Raw genomic sequence first — 25,116 nt, 5'->3', positions numbered from 1 at the left:
TCAACGCCGTCTCATCATCCTGCTTCAACACCCTGCGCGTGCTCCGAAAGATCTTCCGATGGATCCCCACCGAAACCAGAAAGACGGTCACCCAGGCACTCGTCACCAGCCGACTGGACTACGGGAACACCCTCTACACGGGAACCACAGCCATACTACAGAAAAGACTCCAGCGCATACAGAACGCCTCCGCACGACTCATCCTGGACATCCCCCGCCACAACCACATCTCCGCCCACCTGAGAGACCTGCACTGGCTCCCCGACAGCAAGAGGATCACGTTCAGGCTCCTCATCCACGCACACAAGGCCCTCCACGACCTGGGCCCCAAGTACCTCAACAACCGCTTCACTTTCTACACGCCCACCCGCCTGCTCCACTCGACCAGCCTCGCCCTCGCCACCGTCCCACGCATTCGCAGAGCCACCGCCGGAGGACGATCCTTCTCCTACCTGGCGGCCAAGACTTGAAACTCCCTCCGCTTCCACCTACGGCTGACGCAAGACCATCTCTCCTTCAGGAAGCAACTCAAGACCTGGCTTTTCGAGCAGTAACGGACCCTTCCCCTCCCAGCGCCTTGAGACCCTAACGGGTGAGTAGCGCGCTTTATAAATCTGTTTGATTGATTGATTGATTGATATACTCCTACCCATCCCTAAACCCTAAAAAATCCATTATTACTCTATGCCCTTACCTACCCCATAAACATCATTACCACCCCCTTAACCCTAAAAACACCCTTACAACCCAATACCTATATCCACCCCTACACCCTAGAAATACTCTTACCAACCGATGTACCTACCCCTCTTAAACCATAAAAATTCCCTTACTACCCTAAACCACTAGCCACACCAAACCTTAAAAATTCCTTACTACCCTACGCCCTTACCTACCACTAAACCCTAAAATACCCTTACCACCCTATACCCCTATCAACCCCTTAACCTTAGAAACACTCTTACAACCCAATACTCTTACCCAACCCCAAAACAATCCTTAACAACTTATACCCACCACTAAACCCATTTTTAATACATACATATATACATACATACATATATATCCGAGTCTGTGCCCGGATTTGACTTTTGTTGGAGCTACGGGGATTGGTTTGATACACACACACACGCACACACACTCCTAACTATACTTACCATACGTGGCAAAGGCATATGCGTGATAAAGAATTGTGTTGTAAAGGCTGCGTAGTAAAGGCACTGCATGGTTAATTGTGTTGTAAAGGCTGCGTAGTAAAGGCACTGCATGGTTAAAACATTGTTGTAAATGATGTTTTCCCTTATAAAGCACATGCACACCCTTGAGGTTTCATGGAGCAGAGACAATAGATAAGAACTGATCACCACATAAAACAACGGCAACAAATCTATAAAACAACAGCAACAAATAACACAAGACATGGGCAACAAGTGATCAAGAGCAAACCCCCCCAGTGACATTCTTTCTTTAGTAATGTTACCCTGTTAAGCACACTCTTCCTCAGGCTAAAATAGCCAGGATTATATTCCCAGTGAAATGGCAACCGAGAGCACAGTGTGGGTCTGGGATGCAGAGTCTGCTTCCATTGTTTTAAAGAGTGGTAGTACATACAACTGCAACGCGCCTAAGGGGCAGGAGCAGACTAGCATAAGTGACTAAAATCACTGATTGGGAGTCTGCGAGATATCATGATGTAGGGCTCGGGCTGCTGAACATATCCTGCAGGGGAACTGATCGAGTGTTTTACATAATAGTTTGAGAGGCCTCACTGGTACACTGAAGAGATAGTTGGGACAGCAATGGTTAAGGTGTTTTTGTAATTGTAATTGAGATTTGGGCTATGGTATTGTGGTGGTTCACAGTGCATTGGAAATGAAGGGATTATGATATGAGATTCAGAATAATACAGTGGAGCATGTTTATCATCTTCCAATGACTGCCTACGTATATTTTATATCCATACTAATATTATAAAGAGAAAGCCCAAACCTTTGAGGCGGGTAATCTCAGTAACCACAGCACCAATCACAACACCCAATACAGCGTTGGAAAGGGCAGTTGCAGCAGAAGGACATATGCTATGCAGACGACCACCATATTTATTTTCTTTTTTGCAGAGTTTTATATAGCGCGAACTTGACCCGAACTGAATCAGGTATCAGAGCGCTTTACATAGCACCAGTTACGTTACATGAGGACACACATTAATTTTTGCTAGGCACGGGGAGATTAAGTGATTTGCCCAGAATCACAGGATGTTTGGCGATGTTACCAAGACTCGAACCCAGATCCCCAGGTCCGAGGTCGAGCGCCTTAGCTGTTAGGCCAACTCCGCTATACATTTAAAAGGTAAAAGAACCGTGCCAGCAAAGTAGTCCCTTGTGGGCGTGTCTGCGTTGTGCTGTGGGCGTGGGCTGGGGGGCGTGACTAACGCTGGGGGCGTGACAAACACTGGGGGCGTGTGTCCGCCCTTCATGCCATGTGAGTCGTACATACAAGCGCCAATTACGTTGCTGCGCAGCATCAAGGGGCATGCTGGGGGCATGACATGCTCTGGGGGCGTGAGAAACGCTGGGGGCGTGTGTCCGGCCTTCATGCCATGTGAACGCAATTGCGCCGCATCAAGGGGCACGCTGGGGGCGTGAGAAACACTGGGGGCATGTGGTACGTTCCACCCTTCATGCCATGTGGGTCGTACATTAATCAGAAGATCGTCTGCTGTGGCCGTGTGCTGGGGGCGTGACAAACACGTTCACCTGGAGGCCTGGTAAGTAACGTTACTGCAGCCTCTCCTGCGCGCTGTTACTGAACTCTCTCATTCAACGAAATTACACGCGCCTGCTACCATCAACCAGGGCTCTAGCCGGGCTCAGGCGGCGGATCAGTACACGAATTACACGCGCCTGATAACATCAACCAGGGCTGCAGCTGGGCGTCAAGCGGGGGAACACGCGCCTGCTAACATCAAACAGGCCTGCATCTGGGCCTCAAGCGGGGGAACACGCAAATGAGCGTGTCTGCGGGGACAATTACTACAGCCTCTCCTACTCGCTGTCACTCAACTCTCTCATTAAACTGATTTACCCGCGGCTGATAACTCTCTCATTCAACGACATTACACGCGCCTGCTAACATCAACCAGGGCTGTAGCCGGGCTCAGGCGGCGGATCACTACACCAATTACACGCGCCTGCTAACATCAACCAGGGCTGCAGCTGGGCCTTCTCCGTCCTTATTCTAATTAAACAAAAAATGTTGTCTACCGCGAGATTTTAAAATAAATTGCCCTTGCCAAATACACACATTACACACATTCTATTTCATACCCGGACAACGTCGGGACAGGCTGCTAGTCATATTATAATAATACAAATGTTTATGGTGTGCACTCCTCGTTGAGGAACAGTTATGAAATATTAAATAAAAACATTGTCTAAGAAGTTAAGATAACTCAATAAATAATGAAATCATACCTGCAGAACCGCAATTACAGGGTGCAGTGCCTCCATAAACTTGTTCCAGGTCAAAGCCGTCATCATTAATCGCCCCTGAAGCAGATACAGCAGAATTGTCTTGGCAGCAGAGTTTACCTGTTCCCAACAATCAAGAGTCAGAGAAGTATTAGAAGACTTCAGAGCATTACAGCAGGAGGCGAACATGCTTTCCATCGTTATTTGCAAATCAATGAACAAGGTGGTCTACTTTCTTACATGCTGGAAGACCTAGTTCTTTTGTGCTAAGCAACTATAATTCATATAGATTGCAGAAGGAAAACTGTGGATTATATCATCGTAGATGGAAACCCCAGATTACAATGTCGGGAGTCACCACAATACCACGATGCCCACTATCGAAAATAAATTGAACATTTCCAAACCCAGATGTACTACAACTCATGATGATAAATCGGGCTGATTAAGGTACATGCATTGCTTTATCAGGCAAGAGACAAATGGCAGGGCCCCAGTTAGTCCTTGTTGTTTTTTGGGTGGTATGAAAAGAGACAATTGAACGGCCTAGGCCCAGAGATGTTGTGGCCCTGGATGCGCAGCGCACAGAACAGTATTGTTTTCAAAGGCAGTGTCAGGTGTAGCAACAAAATGGAAAAAAACGTTCCTGCTGTAGCCCAAACAGCAGATTTTGGAGTAGTCTTCTTCTATACACATCTTTCCTTCTCTTGGCGGTAATGTCCCTTACAGAATTAGCCAGTTGAGAACAATTGAGTTACAGTCTTCCTCTATGCAGTGAATTACAATGATAGAGACCCACCTTGCCGTCTATTACCTTCTCCCTTGTCAGTCTGGGTCAGTTGGACCAATTAACAATTTCCTTAACCTTGGTAATGCTCTTTCTGGTAATACTTTATCTAACTGCAGATTCCTCACCTTCTGAATTTACCAAGTGTTAGACTGGATCCAAAAATGTTTCCTAGCAATTGCTCCCATGCACCTAAAGGTGGCATCATACTCTGCAGCGTCCACACAACAGATTTCCTTTGAAACTGTTCCATACACCTCAAACACAAATTGACTGCGACAGATTGCAAGAATGAAAATGTGCAAAATCTAACTTGGGATCTTTCAGAGCCATAAAGTCAATTCCACAGAATGAGTAGGAAGGAGGGAGGAGAGGAATTTGTGGTTAGCTAGAGTATCTATCAGAACGAGTGTTACTGAGGTCAAGTAATTTGCTCATCTGATTGATATTTCTAACTGCAGATTCCTCACCTTTTCAATAGATACCAAAGCAGTACCTCCAAAGAGTTAGAATGTCTGATAAGTAGACTAACACCCCAACAACCTGTGGACATAAATGTCAAGAAAGTAATACCTGGAGAAGGCATGTAAGACACTGATCTAGCAGCCTGGCAGATGTCCAGCACTGTAAACCCTTAGCCAACTCCCTAGTGGCAGCGTTGGTACTGGTGGAATGCGTCCGAAGGCCCTCATGATACTCATTTTAGCTAGGGTACAGAAAGTTTTTATAAACAGGACATACCACCAACACAAGGTTCACTTCCAGGATGTCTTTCTCTTCTTAGCACCAGCAAAGTTGATGGAAAGCTGGTGATCTGCAGGGGGAGCCTAACTCGATGTAACATGGTTTTTTTTGGGTCCAATTGGTGAAACCTCCTCTCCTCCTTAGAGGGGTGTGGTAGAGTGAAAAACACAGGGCGATCAATGTACTAGCCAACATGGAACAGCAACTCCACCGTAGGCGAAAGGAAGCTCAAATTCACAGCACCAATTTGAGATGGAAGAAGATGGTATAAGGAGGTTTCACTGACCGAGTCTGTAGCTCACCAATACAGTGTGGAATGAGGAATAACATCTAAATGGGGTGCAATCTCAGTGAGCAACTGGGCACAGGCTCAAAGGTCAGGCACATCAAAAGCATGAGTTAATAGGTTCAAGTCCCATTGGAGCAAATTAAAAGGGTGCAGGAGGGAATGTATATGTGAACCTTTTTAAGATACGCATCACAACCAGTGATTTGAATAACAAAAGTTTAAGGAAAGGATGAAAGGATCAACAAATAACCTGTAACAGTGCCCATGGCAAAGCCGTGCTGGACCAATGACAAAACAAACATTAGAACATCAGCCAGCTTGGGCTGTAGGGGGTGGTCTCTGCATGAGGCACCAAACTTCACTCAACAGCCAGAAAAATGGATCTGGTTGACTGGCACGAAGACGCATGGATAACATCCACTACATCTGCAGGAAGACCAAGCCCACTCAGTTGGTGCTGCTCCATCTCCATGCACGGCGGTGTAATTTATGGTGATTCTGGTGCAAGACCCTGAAATGTAGATAAGAAAAGAGGCCCTTCCAAAGAGTTAGAAGGGCCCGAGGGCAAATGCTCAGGCTCAAATAGCCAGAGTAGCACACTCTATTGGCCAAATCTGGGACTATCAGCATGAGTTGAGCTCGGTCCTACCGGGCAATTTTCAAAGCCTAAGGCAGCAGTAGCATAGTTGGCAAAGGCATACAGTAGACCCACTGCAAACAGAATACATATCCCAGAGAAATTTGAGGCAGCAACTCCAGCACACTGTAATAATGATACTGAAAATGTTTGGTTGCGGTGAAAAGATCTACCTAAGGCAGACCCAGCCTGGCAAATCCTTCTTGAACCACCTCCAGAAGTAGTCGTCTTCCGTGGTCGATCAGATGATTTCTGTAAAGCATGTCCGTCCTGGCATTTAGCAAGCTCATCTAATGATTTGCCAATCGGAGCGATCTCTTCAGAGGTCTAGCCACCTCTCCCAAGTGACCACTACAACTCAGAGATGACGTACCCATCCCTAATGCGCTATGAAAAGGATAGAGAGAACTGCTAGTCAGGCACCATCGAATGCCCCGAGCTGCCTATTCAGAAATACAGGTGGAAGATCTACTTCAAACTCCTTATGTGGGTTCAGGCACAAGGGACGAGCAGGATGCAAGGAGCCTCAGAGGCAGTCGTGCCAAACCCTAGAAGTGAGTCCAAAACCGCAGGATCATAACCTGACTTCACCTGACTCGTTGCGTGGGTGAAAAGACATTGCACACCATTTTGTTGAGGTTGGCCCCCCCCTTCTTCAGTTGCTGGAGGGTTTTTGGCTTGTTTATGGAAAACACCAGAGATGACAGAAGGGTGACAGTTATCTGCAGGTGGCTAGCAAAAGAGAACAGTGATCCCGCCTTCTGTCATCAAGGTATAGAATATAGGTATCCCAGACCTGCAAAGATGGGCTGCAACCACCACCACAACCTTTGTAAGCACACGGGAGGCCGAGGTGAGACTCAAGGTTACAATAGTAAACTTAAAGTGTTTGGAGCGCACTACAAATCAAATGAAGTGTCTGTGGAACCGCAGGGGCATATCAAAGAATGCATCCTCTGCCTAAGTTTGTAATCTTTTCTGGGCACCATAAAGTACAGGAAATAACACAACCTGCCCTTCTTCAACTTGAGCACTCTTACAATGGGCCTTCTGACCAGCAATGACTAAACTTCCTGAGCAAGAACAAAGGCATAATATGCCTAAGTCTGAAGAAAGACTATGGGGACATGAGAGGCAAAGGATGTAAAAGGTAGGGTGTACCCATGCTGAACAACTTGCAGCGCCCACTGTTCTGAGGCAATTGCAAGTCAGCTGGCAGGAAAAAAGAATTCTGCCTCTTACCAGTCGGTCATGACCATAGGAGGAAATCAAACAGTCCACTGTGTCCAGACTGGCGTTCTACACATATTTTGCCAGAACCTGTCCATCGTGAATTATTTGTTAAAAAGCATTCCAGTATTCAGTGGAAAGGGCAGCAGCACCTCACTAGCCATCTCCCAAAGGGCATGTGTATAGCGTTCCAGCAGGAAGACACAGTCCTGACAACTCACACGGCAACACCCTGTGTAACACAATATAGTTTTTTCCCAGGTCAGCCAGTGAGTAGCCATTATCACACAGTGGCAGACAATGCAAGTCGGAAACCTATGCAGAGAGTGTTTCCAACCAACAATGTGTGGAGGTCGAGAATAGCAGATGTCCATCGTGGTTTGCAACTCCACCAGGACATCAGAAGCAGCCGTGGAAGCCTCCGTTTATTTTTAGGGTGGGTTAGAGTGGCTATGGGGTAGTGGCCTGCACAAAGCCTAGCACCCTCTGACTGGCCACGCCCCCTCAAAGCACTATCCTGGCTGGGGAGGTATTGAGATCAAGGTTCTGCCCATTCCCTAGGCACTTCCTGGCTCTCTCCTGTCACACAGCGTTTTTTGGGAGGTTAACAGGTCTGCAGAGAGCATTAAGGGACCTCAAAGATAAACTGACCGGGGGGAGGAGCTACGCTAGGAACCAAGATGGCCGCGTAAGCTCCCGACTCCGCCGACCTCCGCCAGTTGCTCATAAATCCTGCTATTGATCCTGATTTCGCCCCGGACTCCCGTGTGGCTGAAGTGTCGCTGAGCCCAAAGCTGCAATCCCAAGCTTTCTATCATCTCAAATGGTGATGCTACGCCGTGTTTTCATTCTCGTCCTAACCCAGCGTGGAAGCCGGGGCCTTGATTTCTGACCCATCCGGGTTGGAGTTGATCAACATCGGACGCGGGATCTGGGCGGCGTCCGGTCTCTCGAAGTGGAGAATATCCTGCCTAGTTTGGATGGTGGTATTGTGATCGGGTTGATACCAAGTGTGCGGCGGCCAGAAACACCGGTAGCTGTGGACGGGGGTCTGTCGCCGAAGACCCTGCTGACCCCCCGGGGTCGACGGATTTGGATCCTCGCGGACGGCGATGGTGTTCAGACTACGAGCTTAACGGATACACGCCGTTACCGTCTACACAGCTTGTGCCTGATGCCCCGGAGTAGTCGACCTCCGGGGCTAATAGATCTGATAAAATGATCGCAACAGCTGGAAATTTGCGCTTGAGACCGGACCACGACCCTTTCCCAGACTTGGTACATGCTGTGTTACCCGCGAATCTGATCCCGCCTGAGACAGAGGGCCCCGTACGGAAACCAGATCTGGTGTTTATTGTCAGCTCCCGACCTACAGCCTACGAACTTGGTACTAACAAACACTCAGCATTCTCAATGGTGATACCGCCCAAGAGGGACATAGTCGATCGTATACTCCTGGACAACGCTCTCAGTACCTATCGGACTGATTTATTGCTCTTCCCCTCCCAGTTGGTTCCGGTACGTCCTAGGGCCTCACTGTTGATGGACGGATATCCTTGTCTGGTTTGGGGACTTCGAGAACTAACACTGTGGTGTCGATTCAACTGTAATGGTTTTGACTCTGTAGAACGTTTTGAATCGTCATTCAAGATGGCGGCACGAGCAGAGAGAGTTCGCACGAAAGACCGCAGGGGCCAGGGATGAGTTCTATTGTCTGGGTTTAATATAAAGACTCTATTTGAAACGGGACTTGCAGCTTATAATGTGGCGGGAGTCGGGCGGTTTTTGTAACCTTCCCCGGTATGTGTGGCTTGTAATCGTTGCTTACATAATGTTTTGACTATACTTAGGGGTGGTTTGCTTCTGGCGGGGGATACGGGAGACCGGGAGCCTGTATGATCTCTCCTCCTCCACTTTTTCCTTCTTTTAGGTCTTTAGTTTCTGGGCGACAGGCACGCTGCTAGTGGGGTTAGGCCGTAGCCATTGCAGGGGTGCAGGGTGGGGGGAATTGGGGATTTGTCTTTGCTTTAGTTCTATGGCCCTTTTCTTTCCTTTCCCCTTATACGAGAGGTGTTTGTTTATCCTGATTTGATCCTTTCCACATTTCTGGGTGTCTACTCTTGTCTTAATTATCCTGAGTTGTGGGTAGACGGGCATTGACGTTTTCAGCTTAACGGGGTTGATTATTGTACTGATTTCTTTCCGTACCTATTGATAGAGCAAGCTTCGCATCGCGACTTGCTCGAGTCATGAACCTCGCCCGTGTGTAATCAATTAATAAAATTTGTACGTCTTACTAATCTTTTATTTTTATATTCGAACGAGGTAGAGGAAGCTTGCGTACGTGTATTTCTAATACAACTAATCCGTGTTCCTAAACATGGCCGCCGATTCTAAAATTGCTTCTGCGCATGCGTCAGTCACACTCACGTGACCTGACGTAGTTATAAGTTTGGTGGGAAAGGGTGCGCATGCGTAATACGCAGCTTTGGCAATAACGTGGTACTGCTCGTGCAGTTGCTCTTGTGACAGTGTATATTTTGCTAATTTCTAATTGCATAGTATATTTTTATAGTGATAAGAATAAAGTACAAAATGATGACATGTAATGCATTCATTTATTTCTATGTATTAATTTGTTCTCGCTTACTTTTCATGTACTGCGGGGAATGGGGGCCCGAACCGGTTGGGAGCCATATTGAAGGTCCCTTCTGCGCATACTCGTGGTGCACTGAAAGGTGGCAACATTGGACAGTGGAACTCAGCCAGCTGGCAGCCACAGTCAAGATGCTCATGGGAAAGCCACCTCTGCCCTACGAGAATGGAGAAAGTTGCTCCTTATATGATACATTGTGTGTTGCGATATTGTTTGCTGTACAGCTTCCCATGGGAACCCCAATCTCGCTAGGCGGTACCCAGAGATGCAAAGTAGGCCTCCAAATAGTCTATTCTGATTGGTGTGTTACCCAAACCCTACCTTAGGACCAATCCAAATTGAGGGATTCTGACACTTTGCAACATTGGGGGGTGGTACACCGTCCCAAAACAGTATATCTACCCTGGGTTCACCTAGGGAAATTGTCCGACTTGTCTGACTAGCTGACCTGTCACTGACCCAACGCACTTAATAGGTGACTTGATACAGAGAGCTGCGGAGCACTCTGTCCGAAATTTGACCATAGACTAAGGTTTTACTAAACCTTAAAGTGCTGGCGGAGCACTTTGCTGGGAGTTCGCTGACCCAATCGGGGTCTTGATCGATAGCTGCAGAGAGGGTGGAGCGCAGGCGTTGCTTCCGAACTGCGGGTGCTGGTCCTGTCCTGAGGGTCCTGTCCGAGAGGTCCTGCCCTGATCCTAATCTGAGGGTTTCCTGTCCTGTCCTGGGTGTCCATTCTGCACCTGCTGTCCATTGAGGGGTATCCTTCCTTGAGGGTTTTCCTGTCCTTAACTGACCCGTGGCCAGGGTTTGGTTTCCACACCAGTCTAGGTAAATATCACTCTGAAAACTCTGAACCTTGCACCTTTCTGAATTTCTGTCTTTTGCTTCAATAAAGACATACCTTTGCATATGTTAATTTTCCATGCTTTTTCGCAACCATTGAATCATAAAGTCATTTGCATTGGTTTCGTAACGTGTTCCTATGTTATCCTACCTGTTAGAAATTATATTTTGCATGGCAGTTTGTCATTTCCTGATATGGTCTAGAACCTCCTTACTTAAACTGTCTAAAGAACTTTTGCCTTAAAGCATAGCGTGTCTCTCTTCATAGACTCTCCTATAGATATAAATGTCCCGAACTCCTGTCTCATTTTCTCTGAGATAATTCTAGAATACTAGTCCTAATCGAAGCCTATTCCATCTTTAGTGATTCATCTTAAACGTTCTAATTCCTGATCCTCCATTTTAAGTGTGTCCTGGTTCCATTAGTTTATAAATGGTTGCACTGACTTATTTGCTAATCAGCTATGTACTTTCTGTTATTCTGATTATCGATTGCTTAATTACTGTGAATTTGATACTCTCTGCATTTTACTAAATTAGATAAAGATTTTACAAAGATTATCGAATGTTATTTGTTGGGTTTGTATTTTGCTGCCTTTCCTTTTACAGCTAGCTCCCTGATCCATTGTGGTCATAGGTACCCGCGTCGGTGGATGGTAAGTCGGGTACGCTGAAGAATAACGAAAGGAACTCACAAATTATTGATAGCAGACCGTGAGGTCATCCGATCAATGTATATGGTGATTTGAAATATATGGGCCCGAAGCCGGAAGCGGCGAAATTATTGGTCGGGTGACCCGCGCGCTCTATCACTATTAATGTCGACATTTCACACCCCTTGCTTGATTTTGTCGTATTGGTTTATACGCATGCTCACCATTGAATTGTACCTTATTGTATGATGCCCGCTATGTATATTATTTCCTCACGTTTTTCTCTATTAATAAAAAGAAATCTAAAAAAAAAAAAAAGATAAACTGACCGAGAAGAAGACTCAAATCAGCCTCAGTGTAATGATGTGGGAGTAAACTATCCACCTCCTCATCATCATGTGGGAAATCTGATGGCCTTAAACAGCGCCAGAACCAGATCTGAAGGAAGCTTCTGGCTTATGGTCATACTAACATCAAGATATAGGCTGTGAACTTTCTAAAGATGCACACTGCACGTTGGTTTTCTATTAGTAACATAAAGCCTGGCATGGCCAAAGCTGGCTCAGGGTACGAAATAGGCACCTGGGTCTGATTCCAGCGGGGATCAGTCGGCACCAAGGCTGCTCTGTCGGCAGATATCGGACTGGGGGCCCCTGAGGCTCCATTGGTCCTGAAGACACTCCAGAGGGAACTAACACCATCTGTAATAGTTATAGCATGTCCTCCTTGGAGGCTTTATCTACAGCAGAGTTGATGATGGCCAGGGGAACTCTGGGTGTACTAGGACTAGCCTCTGAGTCAGGTGAGGGGGCGTGACTTCTTTCTGTAGCCAGAATGACAGGATGGAGACATATACCACTTGGATTTTCTGAGTTTGTGGTGATACCTGTCTCTCTTATTTATCTTCCACTTATCTGAGGATACTGAATTGAGGGGAGATCAAGAACCTGGGCAGGAGAAGGCCTGCATCTTGAAATATGAACAAGTGTGTTGCTTAGAGCAGACCTGCCCAGATTCTTGTGTTTCACAACATACAATTACGCCTCCAGCTCTCTGGTGTCCTGTGAGTGCATCACCTCTCGGAATGTGGAAACAATTGCTAAGGAAAGTTCAAAATGCAGTCTGGTGCCTGGAGTAATTCTAGAGGCAAGAGTCTGTGGCTTGAAGTATTAATCAGAAACCTATGTCATACAAGCAAGGCTTGGACTCAAAGAAAAATTATAGAGCAAGAAAAGGTTTCGTTTCATACTTTTAGATAAAATAGTATCCTTCTTGCCTGCAACAGAATTATGAAGGATAAGAAGTGACAATGCAAGCAAAATTGAGGGAGAAAGTAAAAGGTGGCTTCGAAGAAATTGAGAACCAAGAAATCCACCAAGCATGGCTTGCAGCAATCCAAGGGCCAGTCCTGCATCTGGAATAAACTTGTAATCCCAAGACTAGCATCATCTGTGCAAGTTTGTAGAATAAAATGAAATGTGTGTTCTCACCTCACAGCTCCTTTCCCTTGTAATCTACACTCCCTGTTCCTGTCTTAAGAGACTTCGGCTTTGTTGCATATTTAGGCAATACATATTCAGTTCATAACACATCTTTCTTATCATATGTATTAATTAATCAATCATGCACCAACACTACACATGGGGCAATTGCATTCTGCATGAAAAGCTATCTAAAACATTAGAGCATGTTGCTATGAGTATGTATTAACTGTGTGCACTTTGAACATTTGCACTGGTGCATGTTTATGCTATGTTGTACATTGCACATGTTTTAATGTTGTGCACAAATGATAGAATCGCTGCTGTAAACTAATAGGTTTTGCTAGGTAATAACTAATACAGGGTACTACTTTGGGGGAGGTAAACAATGGGGTTTATTTAAAAAAGGTATATTCTTTTGTGTTTGTTTTGTTTTTTGTCCCAAAATAAAATGGATTCCTAAGATTACAGCATGGCTGAGAATTATTAGCAGTGTACTGAATGAGAGACGCATGCACAGACAGAAGATTGTGTCAGCTGCATGAACTACCAAGTGCTGCAAGTGAGGACACATGGGTCAAGGCCACAGTGAACTGTACACTCCTGTCATCATCGCAATATACCAGTGTTTGTGGGAGAGTGTCATTACTGCGTGTATTGTGAAGGCAAGAAGGAAATGGACGGATATATTTTTCAATCTAAATGTTGCAACATTTGTATAATTAATGAGGGTGAAACATATGACTGTATTAAGCCTTAATGCTTCCTTTGTCAGAACTGGTATGGGCTGGCTTTGCAATGAGAACATGATTGTAAGACCCTCATGCCACCTATACTAACCAATCACAGTGCACGTTCCTGCTGAATCTGCAACATTATTAGTATAGTCAGCAAAGAGTATAAAAAATGACCCCATAGGGGGTGTGTCAACCTTAGAGCCTTGGCTTAGAAGAGAGAAGGGAGAGGAGCAGATCTGACCAGACATCATATGGGTTAGGTACGTGAATGTCGCGGGTGCAGCCTGGGAGGAGATTGTGTCCGAGGAGAGACAGAGGGAGGAGGGGGCAGAGAGGCATAGGCCAGCCATGCACGTCATATTTTTGGCAAGGCAGGTCACCTTCCTCTGTGGACTTGTGAAGAAGGGGCATTTTCAAGGAGCAGCCTTCCTGTCAACCAATGGAGAGGGCGAGAGACATATTGAACAGACTAGGGCAGAGAGAGGGCAGCTGATGGAACTGGTTTAGATTTAGACACTAAAACTCTAAGTTTATGCTTTGAATAATTAACTAGTTTTGAAAAGATTTATTTGTCTTATGCATTTATTTCTCTTTATGAGTGATTTTTGCCAATTATTAATTATTGATTAGCCTTGCAAAACTCACTTTTGAATGATAATTTTCCTGAACTCTTTAAAGAATTCTGACTTACATTTTATGCCTCATTCCCTTCCTTTATGGAATGCTTTGTATACAACCTATAATATGTTCTGTATTAATTCTATTTTTCCTATTTTTAATTCTGTAACCTGATTTATATTTGACTAATGAATAAAGGGTCAGAGAACCTTAACTTTTAACTAGAAAATAAAACCCTTTAAAAATACTCACAGCTCTCTTTATTGGCTTAAATATTATTTGTATTTTGATAGTCCCTGTTTATGTAAAGTCTCCTGGAAGTGAAACACAGTGGCAAAGGTCCATCACATTTAATCCGTAAAATAGAGGTAAATGATGTTTTGCATTGAGAAATTACCGTGAAAATACAGCTGGATCACCTGAAATAACCTTTTTCACCTGAGCAGCATATTGGGTTTAGAGAGGGGTATGGTAAGACAGAAGCATGTTACAGCAGTTTTGTAGTGGATGACTAGAATCCAGTTGACAGTACACACTGATATAGCTGAATCACTGCCCCCAAATGCATAAGAATTTGGTGACAGTAACCTCTGTCCTCAACCAACCCTGCCATGGATTTGGACTTGATCAGTTGTGTCCCATTCTTCAACCAGGATGTACTAAGAGGGGAGGAGGGTGGTGGGGGTGAACTTGCTACTAATTACATCTGGTCATCCATTGCAAAACAGCAGACACCACTCTTGGATTGGGTATAGTTTTCACTGGAAGGCTTGCTGACTAGGTTCAGTTAAGGATAGTTATGTGAACACTGACCATAAGTGAATTAAAAACTAAATGATAGGAAATAAAGTGAAAGCTTACATTTCTAATATGACGTCTAAGACTAATCTTTATGCTTAAAAAAGAAAATCTGAAATTTCAGGAATGTGTTGCCTTTGTATACAAAGCTTTACCTCATTACTGGAATCCTGCAGTCCAAAGGTGGAGATTTCATATAGTACTCTTGGTTGTAGAAGAAAATGAACTCCATGGCAAATGGAAGAGACAGTTTTGGTGGCATTCTGAATCCCCAAACATTCCTTCAACAAAAAAAACCAAAGTCAACTATGAAATATATAAACCGGACATAAAGTTTATGCAATTTTTCTCTTTTTCACAACGAGATGCAGATAACAGGACATAAAATATTTTAATTATCAACACGCTGCCAGAGCACACACAAGAGATAGTATATCAGCTTATTGCAATCATAATATGGCACACAATGCCAAAGACAATTTTTCTTGGTCTTTATTTTCTTCTTATTGGTTGTCCAGCCAACACGTGTTTCGTCGCCTCAGCTAGTAACCCACGACTTCTTCAGGGCTGTCTTGCTATGCCTCAATCACTCTGAACCTCTGCACCGGTTTTACTTCCGTCCCAGCCAGGAGAAACGTCAAATTTAGACTCCAAGTTCTACGAACCTTCAAATGCTGTCAGACAATCTTGTCTCCAAGTCCAAGTTAGTTTCAAGTACGGTATATCACCAATAGTCATGTGGCACCATGTATTTCGTAAGCTAATTGCAATCTGACTCAAACACCGATCCGCGCCTCAAAGTCAGTGTTCAATCACGGAAGGGCACTGAGTACGGCCAAAACACCAATTGTCCTTTATGAGGATGCCTGTCTGCGTCCAACAGACTCAGTATCTCCCGCCGAGTGCAACGCATGGAGCACCACGCTTAGATATATCTGGCATGGACGCATTCATAAAGAGTGAGCGCCTTTTCCACACTGTGTATTTCCACCCATCCCGTAGTAAATAAAATATTTGTATTTTATTTTGTAAAGATGATCATGCTATTTAACTTACAAACATTATATGTTAAAGCAGGTGTATTTCCTATGTTATTTATTTCTGTATTGTGTATACTAACATTTACGTTTTAATCTAAATTCTAGTTTCACCTCTTAAGTATTTTATTGAGAGGTGCCGTCACACATTTGGCCCGATTCAAAAAGGTCCTCCGCACTCAGGGTGAATTCTCATTCCGGATATTCTGCCCTGTGGGCGGAAACTCCCCCACAACTGCAGGGCCTTAACCACCGGTACAGATGCCCTTTGTGAATCAGGCACGCAACCTTTTAGGCTGAAAACACCGATTACCCTCCCAACTTGAACAGGGTCACCAAGTCTCTAAAGTCCGTTGTCTCTGAAGTCCAATACAGTCCTACAAAAATAAATCCAGCATTTGTGCTGCACGAATATAGCGAGGGACCTAGAAGAAAGTCTCTATCTGCTGCACCCCGCACCACATGAAGGCAGTATTCCAATAGGGTGTTAAAAGTGGGCAAGACCAGCCCATGTGAAAAAAATCTGCATCCTCAACAGTGCAGCGGGGGCATTCCAAGCTCGCAGTCAGGAACATGGCATGGATACGTTGGGGAGCTCAACACATACTAGGAAAGCATTAACACCCATTTCAACTGAATATGAGGTAAGAGACCTGCAGCATTTTGTGAAGTGCCTACCGACAAAGAACTATTACAAGAAAGATTAAATCAAAATACCAAAATGAGAATGGAGTGGCAGAAAAAATGGAAAAAGGCATATGTCGAGATACAAAAATACATGTTTCTAAGTCATAAGTATTTAGCTTAAGGTTTAAGATCTACTGCTGCGGTAAAGGTATATTTTATTTTGTTTCCTCTTTGGTTTGTAAACTCAGAACGGAGACAGCGAAAACCAATGCGCCAGCTACTCTGGTGTTACGACCCTAGTACTGAGTTAAGATTTTATTATTTATTAGGTATGTATGACCTGGTCTGTATGTTTCGCGTGAAATCTGATGCCATTTGTTGTCTGGAGGTGCATGTTGCAGCATCTCAATGTGATTGTCACCATATTTGTGCCTATGATCTAGTAATTCAGTGTTGCACAACTTACCTTCACAGTCTCCAAGCAGCACCGATACACTTCCCTTTTCACCGATGACACAGAATGAGACAGCAAGCGAAGGAACACCTTTTGACTCCCAGCCAACAGACCTGTGGTCGCCTTAGCAGATTTCCAACTAAAAAGAGATGGCAAGTGGATGTTAAAATTCAACATTAGAGGACATTGAGTGCAGAGTATGAAAAGTGAGTCTAAGAGTTAATTACTATAAAACAGGTCACAAAGGCAAGTCTTTGCTCTCAAGGCCCAGATCATCGGTTGTAAAATGCCAAGTAAGATTTTCGCCAAAGGATCCCTTAAGGACCATCTGAAAGCACGAAACAGGTTGACCTTGTTTTATGTGTGATTTATTCACCACAGCACCTATTCTGAGAGCAGCGGTTAGTCACACATCCGCCATCTTTATTTGTTTTTAAGAGGAGCTCCAGGATCCACACCCTTTTAATTTACCACTCGGACCCCCGAATAAACACAGGTTCTGGATACCGTTTGGTGATTTTAATTTACCCATTCACTTACCTTCCTAGGCCCACACACCCACATGCACAACTGCGGTGTCTCCTTAAAAGATCTCCGCTAAAGAGCCCTCACGCGGGGCCCATGAGGGACTGCAGCGCCACCCCTACGAGGAGCAACGCCCAATGATGAAGCATGACACTCACAAGGGTGTGTGAGGGCACTATGTCCAAAAGGAGGGATTCCCCCCATCACTATTTTTAAACTCAACCTACTTAGAGTCTGACTACTGGGCACTTTTTCCTCTTATCAACCATAATTTAGTTGCTACTCTTCTGAGACCTTAGTAACAATTACCCCCTAGTGTATACACAGCTTTTAAACTTAGACAGAGGTCGTCTTTCTACTTGACCAGGGAAGTGTGGGAATAAAGGTGCCAGGCTTGGTTGAGCCACCCCCACTGCCCAAGCGTCCAGCATTTCTTTAACTCTTTGTTTTAAGAAGGGAAACAAGGAGAAGGAAACATTGGTGTGACCGTGCAGAGGAAACAGGGACTTCTGAGGGCTAACGATCAGCTACAACAATTCTACACCATGCTTATGCACCTTAGGGGAGCTGCTACCCACTCAAGAGGCAGCACAGTAAGGATACCCAAGTGTGGAATCCTTGGACTGGAAAACTGTTGCTTTAGGTGGTGAAGCAGGAAGAGTAGTAGCTTGGAATTTTGATTAAGGCTTATTGACCGTGTTTGCACTCTTCTGGAGAAGGAAACGGTCTGTTGGCATTATCATGGTGGTTTTCCAAGCAGTGTAATTGAGTGCAAGTGTGTTGAGGGGAGCGATTCAAGAGGGAACAATCCTGCTTGGGGAGTACAGACTCCTCTTCCAGGACTTAAATCTTTACACCCTTGCCATGCAGAGAGAATGGATAGCAATTAAGAAGGAGCTGTGACAACCAGGCATTTTTTCCGTGACAAATGAGGCAAATGTTTTTTAATGAAGGGCTTTGCTTCACTTCTGGAACATTACATGGGGGTGATGGGAATTAACAGACAAACTGAAATCTGCCAGAAGTATCATTTACCAGAGACACAGGAGGAAGTACTGGGTGTATATACTAAAGTGTGATGGTATCAAGATGAACTTCAGTGTTTCCTTCATTGCTCTATTATAATTTTTTTATCTCATGCCCATTATGATTAGTTGTGTTTCTAATTCCGAATACAACTTTTGGGAAAAGTTAGTCGAAATTTATGAATGTCTGTCGCGCCCATTTTCAGTTTTCACTTAGAAACCTCTTGTGGACCATACCAAAAACTTACAGTGGGCTTTCAGCCATCTCACTGCTTACTACTGGTTGGCTTGCTTGTAACCCTAATTTGCTTGCTTCTTAGTCCAAGGCTTTCCTTCGTTTTGTTTGTCACTCTCCCGGAGCACAGCTCTTTATAATTCTTTTGATTGGATCACTTGTATCCTCCCAATGTTCACATTTACTACTTTTTATTATTTTAGCACTCCATGAGAGTACACGTTTACTACCTCTCCCTCCCTTCCAGCCCCCGAACACCCACACCCGTAAGTGTTCCGTGTTGATCCCTTATTACCTCCCTCCCCCCAAATGATTTGCCCACTGCTTTCCCCACTCCTTCCTGGCTTTCATTTTAGGTCGAGCATTCGAGATCTCTTGTATATACTTTATTATATACTTATATACTATAGTATATACTTATATGTGTATGTACTTTGTGGGCTCTGGAGATCAGCCCTCGGACTGGTCTGCTTCCGCTCAGGGACTTTTTTTCTGGTCAACTGTCTCTATTTAACTGTCTTGATGAAAAACAACCAGCAGGTCAGTAAAATACCAGAATTGCTTTCAGATGAGGGACTTTCCTTTTATTAAATATTTCTGGCAACTGCCTCTATTTAACTTTCTTGATAGAAAACGACCAGCAAGGATCAGTAAAGTACCAGAATCACTTTAGCATTCTCTAGATTCCAGTCAATAGAAATTGTCTTCCACGAGCACCCGTAGACAATTTTTTTTCAAATGTTGTATTTTAAGTGATATGATCACTAAAGGCTCTGATTTTCTATTAAAAACAGAGCTTTGGACTATACCATTTCCTGCTGAAAGGCAATAGTTCTCTCCATGTGTTAAGATATCAGGCGTGTCACGCAGTTTGGTGCTTACTTTCCATCCATGTTAAAGAACAGTAGAAGTTTCAGCACCCAGGCTAATGTGCTGCATAGCTAAATACATATAAGGTCCAAAAGGCGAGACTGATTGCATTGCAAATGGTTGTTTTTTATTTATATTTGTTTCTCCCCAGGCAACCCACTGGCTGTTGTGTCCTCCACTCCTTTTTGAGGGGCCTGGCAACTGAAATGTGCTGCTGGGCCACTCTGCATTCTAAGAAGCGCTTTCACAAAAGTAACATTTTTTATTTGTTACTTACCAATTCAAGTAGTGCCCACCATCTTGAATTAGTAAAGAAAAAAAGGGGAAAAAGGCTCAAGGACAAACGGTGATGCATGCGCATTTGGTGAATGATATGGCCACCAACACTGGCCACATTATGGCTCCTTTTTTTCTTTTTACAGATGATGCAATGCATCAGCAATAAGTATTAGCAAAGACCAGCGGTTAAAAAGGTAAGTCCTTTGTCTCCATTATCTCCATTTGTCTTCTTAGGTCCACTGTGCCTTTTAGGTCTGGCCTACAGACGCTTTTTGCTTTGTGGTCAGCTTCATGTAATTAGAAAAAATCATAAATAAAATATACAATGAGATAGACATACAACAGGGATTTTGCCATCCCCTTATCCATTGGTCTACTAAGCTGTCATTCAAATTGTGCTTACCCCAAAGCATACACCACTGCACAACGGGTCAACCCAGTGCCTAATATGCAAACAAATAAGTGGGTGGCCCAAAGTTATGCTCAGAGGCCTGGGAAGGAGCTATCCTAGGTCGGGTGCTAAATAACAAGTGTTCGTAATCGCGAATCCATTTCATGACTCTGTAATCCAACACCAGACACTCCCTGCTTCTTTAGCTTAACTCTTGCAGGTTTTTTAGGTTGAGCCTGAGCCAGCGCGCATGCGCTGCCCTGCGAGGCTTCTTGTAAGCACTATAAACTACTCCGTGTGTGTCTGACTCCTCCCACACTTAGGATTGGCTTTTGTGTGTGTCTTTCAGTAATGAAAGCACGCAAAGGACTAAAGGCGGGTGCATGCCCCACTTTCTTTTTTAATGTTCACTTCCACAGCGTTTTGCTCTTGTGAGCGAGCAGAGGCGCGCAGGCTGGCAACTGCATTCCTCGTGGGTCAGGTTACTGTGCTTTCTCTATCACTTGTTAATGTTTTACTATAATGACCTCGGCGCACGCTTAGAGAGCTTGCATTTTCCAGCAGAGATAAAGTACTTCTGTTGATTATTAGGTGCTGGTGTTGAGCACCAGAAACCACCAGCTCATATTTAGAATTACACTTTCCCTAAGTTTAAAACATCACTATATAATATAGAGCACGGCAACCTACATTCAATATTGGTTTCACTATTAAAACACTGTAACCTAGATTATATTTTGTTTCACTAATTTATAATCTATGCAGTTCATGTTTGTTGTATTTAATTTCTATGCTAAATAGGGCTTGAAAGTGCACACAAATGTTTTTTCTAAATCTGTGCTGTTTAACTGTATTATAGCGCATTTTATTCTGTGATTTTCGGTTTTTTATATACAGACAGATAACTTTCTCTTTTACTTCTGTTTTTATTACTTTCTGTGCGACCGCCTTCTGAGGCACTTTTAGTTAAAATAGGAGTCCAGCTTCAAATGTATTCTACCTGTAAGGCTTTTGTTTCTATAAGGCACATACATTGCTGTAAGTACACTGAACATGTTTTAATGTTATTGGGCAAAAACAGAAATGGAATAGTGGCATGCCTCTAGCTGTACTCCCAATGGTTAATTTGTAAACAAGCAACTGCCGGGGCTGTCATTAAGCAGCAGTTTTAAACAATATATATATATTTTATTTTTTTTGCCTGCCTAATAGGCAACGTAAAATTGGTGTAAATATGAAGGGAATGTGCTTTAAAGGACAAAACGTCTGGCTCCAGTCGCACTCCGAATGCTTAATTTGTAACCTTACAACTGCTGGGGCTTTTATTAGGCAGCTGCTTAAGACAACATACTTATTTTGTTTAGCCTGCATAATAGGCAGCAACTTGTGTTAATGGGAAGTGAATGTGCTTTCAACAGCAAAACTTCGAACTGTACGAGCTCGGAAACCAGGTTCCATTCCCACATGTTGCTCAAAAGGGTGTGATTTTGGACAAAGCATTTAATTTCCCAACACGCAGTAAAAATACAGGTGTCCTGGACTACAGATAAAGTATTTCTGTTGAAGTTCCCAAATGCGATACCTATTAGCCTTGAAAATGCTTGTTTTATCCCAGCTTTCTCTTTTTGTCACTTTTTTCCCCATCTTTACTTTTTTCTATTTTTCTTTTCCACCTTCTGTTACCCTTTTGCATTTTTCTCAGTCTTGTTCTGGATCAAAGTTTGTTGAGGAAAAATAAGCGCCAGTCCAGCGAAAAGAGTGCCGGTGTGGCCCACCTGCAACTACCAGCTCAAATTAAGCAAGTCTCAGCCTGATTCAGCCAATGGCTTCCTTGCACTGTGCGTGATGGCATATTGCCTAATCACATGTGCATAGCTGCCTAAAAAGAAATGCTCTTCAGTGCCATGGCTGGTGGGCCAATACTTTGCACTGCCAGTACGTTTTTTCTTCCCATTCATTGCCTTTTAAGTGCTTTAGTCATTCTTCCGTGTTTAAACTAGGTCTTCAAATGAAAGTAATTCAAAGCCAATTGTACTATTTCTTTACATCATTAAAAATCATATTTCCTTTCATGTATATTAAAGATACAAAAAGGATTTTCTACATGTTTTAAGCACACTTGCTTGCTAGGAAGCACCACACTCTTCTAATAAATTTACAGGCACTGAATGGCTAATCTGGTTTAATTTTTCTTTAAGCAAGCATATGGATAATACATTTAGATAGTGGCATGTTTTCGTTTTAAATAATAATATTTTGGTGACATGTTTGTAAAACAAAAAAATAACCATCGCACAAGCTCACCCAGAATAGACATCTTGGCTTTGCTAATGCTTGTTTAGTATTAGCAAAAGTTCGATGAGGACGAGTAACCCGTGTGCTCTTTCGTATTCCCCATAAAATCTTATTTTAGATGCACTGCCCATTGGGTGAGTCTGGACTGATAGTAATGGCACATAGTGAGGCCGTGCTGCTTATTGAGCCATCTCCATTTGCTACTCCAAAATGGGAGGGCCGAGACCACACTGCAAGTTGCCTTCCTGCAATTGGCAGGATTTAACTCTCTCTCAGACTAAGTCCTAAGCGTTGAGGCCTCAACCATTTCCAGGACACTCCATTTCAGACAGCAGAGACTCAAGTAACGGGCGCTTTAGGATTCAGCCCTATAGTGATCGGGACCACACTTCAAGCAGACTATCAGCTTACCCTTTCCAATCTCTTCATGGATGGGGTAGGGTCAAGAGCCTCACTTACTGCACCCGGAGGGAGTATAGAAAGAGAGCAAACACAATCACCATTTTATATTATTTCTTCATCCTAATCTTAAAATGTGTTCATGGAATCCACTGAACCAAAGGCAAAGTCCAGAGAGTTATGAATGATGCCGATGATCCAGTGATGATGTTTGCCTTGAAATGCACCCACACTGTATATGCACATTCACTTAAGTTAAATGAATGAATGACTTGTTAAACGTATAATACAGGAGGAGACATTGAACAAATGCATTTTCATGTGGGTGTGCATGCATATGTTCCTTTGCGCATGTGCATTTAATAAAAAAGAAATGCTTGACATTCATGTTTAAAGAAAAAGTTATTACATGTCTGAGCAAACGCAGATGAATTCTTCAATCATGGGATAGTGTTGATGGTAAGAAAGGCTGTTTATAGCTTGATCAGCCAATTCCACCAATTCTGAAAAATTCTTCTCTCCCTAGAAAATACCAAAAAAACAGCTGTTGAATTCACAGTGAAAAGAAAAAAAGCATCACCAATGTTCTTAACAAATCTACCATTAACAGTCATTGAACTCCTCTCTTCTTATGCACAGACTTAACTTGTTCTGAACTATTGAAGTACAGCCAAATATTACATAGGATAATTCCGCAGCTTAGGGCCCGATTCTGATGCGGGTTGGAAAGCATTCCCACCCAGGGCCTGATTTTGATGCGGTGAGGAAGGCCACCTAATGGCATTTGCTCCATCCAAATAGGAGCGGGAGCGACCCAGTGCCCAATTATGATGCGGTTAGGAACATGTGCTCCCATTGAAGTCAATGGGAGTCCAACCAAATCGTATCTGGAAGCATCCGGATGCATCGTACTTGGTCGGTCGGACTCTCCCGATTCGAGTGGGTAGGAAACCATTTCCAACCCGATTCGGTCGGGAAGCATTTCCAACCCGCATCAGAATCAGCTATTAGTAGTAACACTGAGTGCTTGAAGATGCTCTCAGCTTCTTGATGCTTATTATCGATTTCTTCTTTAGTATGCTCAATGCTTTGTGTTATGCAGTCATTTAGTTCCAGAGAGTCTTTGTGCGGAGAATGTTTAAAAAGAGAATAAGTCCTCATGCTGAGAAGTACCTTCAACAACTGACTACATAGCTCGATGTGCTGAGAGATGCTTTCAGTGGACTGGTCAAACAGATGAATGTAGTGAGAGGCACCTTACAGCCCACCCAGCACAGGAGACTGAACCAAACCCACAATGTGTCTCGAGCAGACTGATTCAGCTGCACTACAGATTCGCCATTTTAAGCATTAAAAATGGTTGGTAATAAGAGGCCTGCTTGTATCTCAGGCTTTTTATGTCTCGGCTGAATTAAAAAGATCAAGGCCAAAAAGCTAAAACTGGGTGTTGGCGAGAGACTGGATTGTGAAACATCTTTTTCAACATATTCTTTTACACCTTTTGCAGCACATTATTTATCAACACAACATTCATGACAATGATTGCAATATATTATAAACGTCACATTGCTTATGAAAAGCTCCTCACTACTTCTGTGACAGAGTTATCCAATAATGCACCGCAACAAATGTTTCTCTTCATAATTTGTTCTGCTTGTTGTGCTAGCAGCAGTATAAACAAGATCTCTTTTTATGCTGTCAGGCCACATTTTCAACTGTATTTTTAGGTCTGGTGTGACAGCACAGATGCCACTTGACCTCATGTGATCACCAAAATGCACCTACAAACTGCTGATGTTCGGCTCCACAAGCTTTTGATTGGGCATAAGGTTTTTGCTTTCACTTTTCCATTTTAGGAAAGCTTATGCTCAATACAATAGGCCTGAGTTGACGAAGGTAAATAGCTAACAATAAAGGTGCTAGACATTGAGTTGTAGGTTAACTGTAATATGGGCCCAAGCCAAGCAGTAAACACAATCCTAGTCGGGGTAAGAGCCGAGCAAACCCTAAATTTACCTTCTGGTCCAATATCC

At 43.8% G+C, this 25,116-nt stretch overlaps 1 protein-coding gene across 3 annotated transcripts in view; it reads right to left on the bottom strand.

Moving 5' to 3' along the window:
• RTTN (rotatin) overlaps positions 1-25,116 on the bottom strand; it is an 891,871-nt gene that overhangs the window by 526,762 nt on the left and 339,993 nt on the right. For all 3 annotated transcript variants that reach the window (XM_078687523.1, XM_078687524.1, XM_078687525.1), the window contains 4 exons: positions 23,493-23,605; positions 17,077-17,203; positions 15,102-15,227; positions 3,474-3,590 (listed from right to left, as the gene is read on the bottom strand). In XM_078687523.1, coding sequence (XP_078543649.1) covers positions 3,474-3,590; positions 15,102-15,227; positions 17,077-17,203; positions 23,493-23,605 — 483 coding nt within the window. The remainder of the gene's footprint in view (positions 1-3,473; positions 3,591-15,101; positions 15,228-17,076; positions 17,204-23,492; positions 23,606-25,116) is intronic.

The sequence above is a fragment of the Lissotriton helveticus genome, chromosome 4_1 (assembly GCF_964261635.1).
Source record: "Lissotriton helveticus chromosome 4_1, aLisHel1.1, whole genome shotgun sequence".
NCBI classification, from domain to species: domain Eukaryota; kingdom Metazoa; phylum Chordata; class Amphibia; order Caudata; family Salamandridae; genus Lissotriton; species Lissotriton helveticus.
Note: the sequence above shows the minus strand (reverse complement) of the source record. Positions and strands in the feature narration are given on the sequence as shown.